This window comes from Lolium rigidum, chromosome 6 (genome assembly GCF_022539505.1).
Source record: "Lolium rigidum isolate FL_2022 chromosome 6, APGP_CSIRO_Lrig_0.1, whole genome shotgun sequence".
In the NCBI taxonomy this organism is placed as follows: Eukaryota; Viridiplantae; Streptophyta; class Magnoliopsida; order Poales; family Poaceae; genus Lolium; species Lolium rigidum.
In genome coordinates, this window is record NC_061513.1 from 118,613,381 (window position 1) to 118,621,642 (window position 8,262).

The window sequence follows — 8,262 nt, forward strand, 5'->3', positions numbered from 1 at the left end:
GGCGTGCCTGAGAAGACGCATCGACGCACAGGCCCTTGGGGGCGCAAGCGCCCCTAACGTGGGTCGGAGCGGGCGGCGGGCGCAGGCGTCTCTTGCTAGCTTGGATTCTAACTTAGAGGCGTTCAGTCATAATTCGGCACACGGTAGCTTCGCGCCACTGACTTTTAACCAAGCGCGATGACCAATTGTGTGAATCAACGGTTCCTCTCGTACTAGGTTGAATTACTATCGCCACACTATCATCAGTAGGGTAAAACTAACCTGTCTTACGACGGTCTAAACCCAGCTCACGTTCTCTATTGGTGGGTGAACAATCCAACACTTGGTGAGGGTCGCTGCCAGGCGGGCCCGACGAAACGTCCGCCAGACGCGAGCGGACACTTTGTGCGTCCGCGCAGACATATTCGAGGCGCATATTTGGCCAGATTTACGTCACCGCAGACGGTTCGGTCACTTTGCGTCGCTCCGCTGAAGGTGATACTAGACGCATTTTTCGGCCCGGCAAATGCAAACGGTCGCTCAGCGTCCGTTTGCATCGCCCCGTTGGAGATGCCCTAAGTCTATTCACTCTTATCAGCGACACCTATTATGGGTCGGAGGGACTATTTATTTAACTCTATGGTGTGCTCTAATAAATCAGTTAGCACACGTAAGACGTAACATCATATATTGTCAATTGTTGGGGAATGAGTTACTCAAAAGAAGAAAACTGCAAAACTCACGAGGATGATATGATCAGCAAGCAGCCGACTATGTCATGTGCTGCAGTTGCGGATTGCGGTGTTCGGACTTCAGGCTGAAGTGTATTTCCGTCAAGCCATAAAAGGACATAACAAAAGAGGTGTGGCGGGCACTCCGCTCGACTCCAGTGGGGGTTTATGCCATGAGCCTACGCAGCGGCATCAACAACAACAACATATCGTAGTGCGCCAAGCAGGACGCCTATCGATGGGTTGGTAATCCCCGTTTCCCGCTCAGTGCGAGTGCCAGAGTGATTAGCTCCGCCCAGAAGCAGGATGATATGTAGGCCGATCCATACAACGGTAGGTCTAGTCATTTTTTCGGTTTTTCTGTAGGTTCTCCAACTTTTTCGATTTATTTTTGGTTTCTTTCTGTTTAGTGGGTATTTCATTTTTCTTATTTTTTATTTCAAATTTGAACTTTTTTCAAGTTCTGAATTTTTTGGTTTTGAATAACTTTTGAATAAGAACTTTTAAATATGAAAATATATTTGAATTTTTCAAATATGATTTTTTTATTTAAATATTTTTCAAAGCTGTAACCCAAGAAAAATCTAGAGAAAAAACCTGAAGCAGCCAGGAGGCGAACGAGATAAATGGATCAGCCCAACAAAAGTGTTGACGCGGGCGGATCGATTTTCTGTCCCACATCGAGCGCGGAATAGAGGCACCCCGATGGGCTGGTACTGCTCCTTGGTGGCAGTCTGCACGTGTGGACTAGTGCGCTGAATAAAAAGGGCCTTCCTACCTAATCCAAGTTAGGGCTGTTCATGTTGCGTCCCTGATGATTTTAGGGATGGGCCTCATATAGCATAACCATTAACGGGTAGCAATTTTTTCCACAAAAATTATATACTATTAAAAATACTTTTCTGCGAAACATATTTAAAACTAAAAAAAGGTCATAAAATTGAAAACATCTTCACGTGAGAAAAATTGTTTGTACATTTTGTCCACGAGTTCGAAAAAGACTATCGGCATAGTACAAATAACTTATTTGAAAGGTACACCAAAATTAAGAGAGAGTTCCCGAGAAGGAGAGTGGGAGAGTATAAATGAATCCACTTTGCTCCCCTTGAGCAGATGATGCTCTATTTATATGAAAGAAATATGTGAGAAGTTATAGGTCCCACATGTTACTTTTTTTTTTTTTTGAGAAACACAGTACAAACGCAGATGCTCACATACACGCGCATACACTCACCCCTATGAACGCACACACGCACACCCCTACCCCTATGAGCACCTCCGGAAGACTGAGCCGGCGGATTGGATCTTGAAATTGACGAAGTCACCACAGGCGCCTCGCTGTCGACGGAACGTCGCCTCCCACTGAATGAATATTCCGCCTTTATGAGACACACAGATGTCAAACCTGGGGTTTGAACTCTGGTGGGCTGGGGGTACAACCATCCTCCTAACCACCCAACCTCAGGTTGGTTCTCCCACATGTTACGTTTTTGGTCCTTACCCGTAACAAAAATTAGCATGTTGAGTGCTTGCCATATATCCATATGGCAGGCTCAGTTTGGGGCATTTTGCCTTGTGAGGCTCACGGGAGTGGACCCACGTCTTCCGAAGTCTTCTGTGTTGAGGTTCTTTTCATGGCTAGTGTCCTGCTTGTTTCTTGAGTTCTGGAATCCAGAGTCCAATGTTGTGTTCTACGTGGTTCCATTCCATGAGGTCCAGCCAACAATGTTTCCTTTCTTCTCCTATTGGTTCCTCTGGTGAAACATCTATCGAGGATTTGCATGTCAGTCTTAAGAGAGTGGCACAACATGCCATATATGAAATTTTGTGTCAGTTACGGGTAGGTAGGTCGTGAACCCCTCACACAACATTGTGAGGATGTTGCATTAAGCCGATACAAGGAATCGAGTTGACACCCGGTCTATGTACAACAACGACACACCTAGCCCACACATACTAATACGAACATATCACTTTTAACATAACTCAAAAGATAGTAATAGCTTAAAGTGTTGAAGACTCAATCTGTATCTACGCAGTTGTCGCCATCGTAGGTGAAAACTTCCACTTAGTTACTTGCTAAAGTAAAAAAAAAAAAATTTGGGAAGACTAATCTAAAAGATATATAGCTAGGGGAAACTGAGCTTTATCTGGCCATATGTGGTTCCAGCCATCTGATCTCGCTGCCGAGTCGATTCTAGCCGTCCATCTGAACACTTTTTTGGCTGAGTTTTTCTACGCGCGCCGTCACCAATCTAGCCAGTAGCCACCTCCTATGGAAAGTGGGTCTGCTTCTTGCAGGATGGAACAAGGTAAAGAGGAGTCTTCCTGCAGTAAACTTGTCTTCCGGTCCCTTCCATGCTCACATCTTGGCTTGTCATGCCTTGAGGTAATTCCCAATCAAATGAATGCAGCAAACTAGCAAGCGTGAACTCTACGATTGTCGCGCCCATGTGGATAGCTGGGCAGATCCGCCGCCCCGCACCAAAAGGCAGGAGCTCATAGTGTGATCCATGAAAATCAATGGAAATGTTGTCAAACCTCTCGGGGTAAAACTCCTCAGGTTTTTCCCAACGGGCAGGGTCCCTCCCTATAGCCCACACGTTGACGAAGATCCTTGTCTTGGGTGAGATATCATAGCCGAGGACTTTTACATGGTCCATCGTCTCCCTTGGAACGAGCAGCGGCGCTGGTGGATGTAATCGCAGCGTTTCCTTGACGACCATTTTCAGGTACTTGAGCTTAGAGAGGTTGTCGACCTGCAGCGTTTGTTTGTCGGCAACCATATTCCTTATCTCTGTCTGGGCCTTCTTCATCACTGCCAGGTTCTTGATTAGCTCAGACATCGCCCACAACAATGTCACCGAGCTTGTGGTTGTGCCACCTATAAACGCATCCTACATAAAAGCATATATATTATATAACCATGTTATTGTTATTTTGAAGCTCTATGCAGCCAGTATGTCACATAAAACAATTTGTTTTACCATGATGAGAGCCTTGAGGTGGTCTTTTGTTAGTGCTTGTCCCTTCCAGAGATTGATGAGCACATCCACAAGGTCATCCGTCTCAGGTTTCACCCTTCCTGGATCCATATGCTGGCTGAGCACCATCTCGAAGTATGCATCCAGCTCTAGGAATATCCTACGGTACCGCGCCTCTAGCCCGACTAGCTTGTCGAACCATCGGCTCATCGGCGACGCTGGGAAGAAGTCCTGCGCGGAGAAGGCCGAGAGGGCGACCATGGCTTCGCTAAAAACCTGCTGGAACTTGGCGTATTTCATGAGCTTAGCACCGTTCATGCTTCCGAAAGCCACGGTGCCGATGAAGCCGTCGATGAGCGTGAAGAGGGTCTCGTTCAGGTTGACGGGCTTGGACGGTGGAGACTGTGATAGTGATTGGATAAGGTTGCCAACTTGAGCTTCTAGCGCGTGCGCGAAGGACTGGACGCGTTTGCTGCTTACGAGTTCCGAAACGAACAGCTTGCGCCTCTCACGCCAGCTTTCGTTGTATGGCGAGAATGCGATGTCTTGTTGCCCGTAGGTAATTAAATTTGCACCTGGAGTACATAATTTGCCTGGTTCAAACTATATTTCACAAACATTTCGAAGTTTTTGTTTTCACTTAAAATTATTTCTATTAGAATCGATGTGGTGAGTTATCTACACATACTCTACACTCGGGGTAATAGAACTTGCCTGGGGAGGAGGGTCGGCTGCAGCAATGGACATCATGCGTCTTGAGCACCTCCGTAGCCGCCTCCGGCGAGGAAACCACGACGGCGGCGATGTCGCCGAGCTGCAGGTACACGACTGGGCCCAGGCTGCGGGCCAACTTCTGCAGTGACCGGTGGGGCTCATTCACCATCAGGTGTAGATGCCCTATGATGGGTAGCCTCAGGGGGCTCGGGGGCAGACGGATGGCGTTCTTCTTGTTGCGAACAGCTTGGAAGTATAACAATATTACCAGAGGAGCTATGAGTAGTGGTACTGAGAATAGGAGGACATGCTTGGGTTCCAGAGAGGGGTCAAGGGACGCCATTGTTGTTTGCCCTTTTGGAGAAGACAATGGTGCGCCAGGGAAATTTGGATATATACACGCACACATATGTAGAGAAATAGAGATAGCGTACGCCTTCATTGATTGGCCCGTGAAGGTAGGTGAATGATTGATGTTCCTGTGGAGCGTTGGCACGTCGTATTCACCATGGGCTTAACGCAGAAACTTGTCTGCAATCTTTCAGATCACCCATATATACAAGCCAATCCCTAGTTTACATCACAACAATTTTCCTAGAAACAGATTCGTACTGGAGTTGAGCATTGACAAACAAGCCAATGCTTAAATATTGGATATCAGATCAACCATACCATGAGGGTTTTGGCACCTAACTTATCGAATATACTCCCTCTGTTCATAAAAAGAATGTCTCAACTTTGTTAAAACTTAGATGTATGTAGATGCATTTTAGTATCTAGATATATCCAAATTTATTCAAAGTTGAGATATCTTTTTTTAGACGAAGGAAATATTACACAATATATATCGTATTGGGTTGCACGATCGGAAAGGACTGGATAAAGGCAACTATCACGACCCATTTGTCCCTTGCTAGATTTTCATTTTCCTATTTCTGGTCTTTCTATGATAACGAAACTGTTATCACCAGATTTTGGACAAATCCAGAGGTGGGCCGTAAGAGAGATGAGCTTAGAGGACTACACGTGGAAGATCTCTGAAGCGGCCTTGCACGGAGAATTTGGGCTAGTTTGCCCGTGTATCTTTAATTATAGTAGGTTATATCTTAGATCAAGATTTAGAGTTTGTATCGCACACGGTGGGATATTCCCACGTTAGAAAGTCCGCTGGACTATAAATATGTATCTAGGGTTTATGGAATAAACAACAACACAACGTTCACCCCAAAACAAACCAATCTCGGTGCATCGCCAACTCCTTCAACTCGAGGGTTTCAATCAGGTAAGCGACATGCTGCCTAGATCGCATCTTGCGATCTAGGCAGCACAAGCCCCACGTTGTTCATGCGTTGCGCGTACTGAAGCGTCTTTGATGGCGCGCAACGTAGTTATCATAGATGTGTTAGGGTTAGCATAGCTCTTCGTATAAACATGATTACGTAGTGCAACCCTCGCATGTCTAGCCGCCCTCACGCCTATCTCAGGCGTGGGGGCGGCACCCTGCTTGTTCATCATCTAGTAGATCTGATCCGTTACGATTGCTCCTTGTTATGCAAGGATTAGTTTAATATCTGCATTAGTTAGGCCTTACAAAGGGGGGGAGGATCCAGTGGCGCGTAGGGTGGCGTTCGCAAGTCCTAAACAGGATGTTCCGATGATCAACGTCATGTTGGTTGTGTGGCCTTGTTTAGGATCGGCTTACGAGCACCGTGCGTGGCCGCGAGGCCCAACCTGGAGTAGGATGATCCGATTATGCGGTGAAAACCCTAAATCGTCGTAGATCTCATTAGCTATATCTTGATCAAGCAGGATCACCAAGTATTCGTGCACCCCGCACGGATCATGGGTGGATCGGCTCTTTGAGCCGATTCACAAGATAACTCGAGAGCCGATCGAGGCTCTTATTTAATGTTTACGTGTATGCCATGCGGGAACTAAGCGAGGCATCCCCATCACCTTCCCGACCGGGTATAGGTCGGGTGGCACGCCCTGCACTTCGCATCGCCGCGTGTGACCAGAAGAGCATTGCGGGCCGTCGCTCGGAGGGGTCTCAGCCAGCCGCAGCTCTAGGCTCTTCCCGGCTCTACCGTGTTGGCTCGCCGCTGCCCGCCGGTGGGTTTTGGCGATCAACACATTCTGGCACGCCCGGTGGGACAATCATCTACATCAACCACATCGCCATCTACATCTGAGATGGCGACGGACGGCACGCCAGTCACCTACGAGGAGCTGCTCGCTGAGCTCAAGAAGAAACATGACGAGATCAAGGCCACCCTCGAAGCCGACCTCATCGGCTCTTTTCGGAGAACCCGTACCCATGGCATCGGATGGAAGGGATTCTCACCGCAAGGTGCACTCGATGGGATAGATCTCTCGCCCCGTCGGAGGAACGCACCAGGGGCCTACGGCAGGAGATCAACTACTTGGTGGCTCACTCGCTGCACCGCCACTCTGAAAACTTGGTCAACGTGTTGGAGCGTCTCGCTCTGCGCGTGATCCAGGAGATCATGAGCCACCAATACTCGCCGTCAGGACCAGCTCTCGGGACGCATCAAGGAGAGTTGCCACTCCAGTCCCGTCCACCGCTGCCATATGCGTTGGCAGCACCAGCCGAAGTGCCGGCTACACCGGCATTCGTCGTCTACAAGATCGGTGGTGACCCTAGTGACTACCAGTTCTTGGCTGAGGCGCCTAAGGAGATCCCCCAAGGATACGCGTGCACTTATGTGCCAGATTGTGGCAACTGGCCACTCTCGAACCAGGCCACAACGTCAGGGACTTCGGCGCAAACAGGAGGAACGTCAGCAACAGAGCTTGAGAAGCAAACGTGGCTAACTAAGTACGCCACCCCGACGAAACTCCCGAGCCCAGCTCCTGCAGTTGGCTCAGAGCTGGAAAAGCAAACATGGCTGGCTAAGTACGCCACCCCGGCGAATCTTCAGAGTGCAACTCCTGCAGCCAGCACAGCGGATCAGATCAGTACCATACCGAGAGACCGGTTCGGCATGGTGCCGAAAAGGAGGGCAATCGGCTATTCCAAGCCGTACCCCGACGAGTACGAGATGATCCCGCTGCCACCTAAATATCGGCTCCCCGACTTCTCCAAATTCAGTGGATCAGATGGCTCCAGCTCCATCGAGCACGTCGGCCGATATTTGGCTCAACTAGGACCGGCTTCAGTGTCGGATCAGCTACGCGTGAGGCTCTTTTCACAGTCCCTCACAGGATCGGCTTTTGGATGGTATACCTCTTTACCAGCAAACTCCATCCAGTCTTGGAAGCAATTGGAAGAACAGTTCCATACGCAATACCATTCAGAAGCTTCCGAGTCTAGCATTGCCGATCTAGCACAACTACGTCAGAAGCGCGGAGAAACGGTGACAGAGTACATCCAGCGCTTCAGGAATCTTAGGAACCGATGTTATTCGGTTCGTATAACCGAAAAGGAAGCGATCGAATTGGCGTAGCTGGCCTTGCAACACAGCTCAAGGACATGGCCTCCCAAGCGGATTATCCTCGCCGGCGCACATGGTTCGAAACTATCAGCATATGAACAGCGCCACCCGGACTCGTACCAAGACAAGTTCAAGCGTGCGATAGTCATGGTCGATACGAGAGGAAGGTGAAATACCTGCGGGAGACCAAGAAGTAGCAAGTGGCTGAGTGGACTCGGGAGGAACCCCCGTGTCCCGCAAATGGGTAAAGCCACCGGGGCCGCCCGGGGATTTGATTTTGACGTGACCAAGACTCGAACAAATCTTCGACCTCCTGCTCAAGGAGAAACGAGTTGACGATTCCTGAAGGTCTCAAGTTCCCTACGGCGCAAGAGCTAAACGGAAAGCCGTACCGCAAAT

The 8,262-nt window shown here is 48.9% G+C and overlaps 1 protein-coding gene across 1 annotated transcript; it reads right to left on the reverse strand.

Moving 5' to 3' along the window:
* Positions 1-2,667: 2,667 nt before the first annotated feature.
* On the reverse strand, positions 2,668-4,797 carry LOC124660948 (4-hydroxyphenylacetaldehyde oxime monooxygenase-like). The gene is made up of 3 exons (XM_047198798.1): positions 4,409-4,797; positions 3,698-4,269; positions 2,668-3,607 (listed from the first exon to the last, which is right to left on the reverse strand). Exons 1-3 carry the CDS (start codon positions 4,749-4,751, stop codon positions 2,984-2,986), a joined length of 1,539 nt encoding a protein of 512 aa, XP_047054754.1. The 5' UTR covers positions 4,752-4,797; the 3' UTR covers positions 2,668-2,983.
* Positions 4,798-8,262: the final 3,465 nt, after the last annotated feature.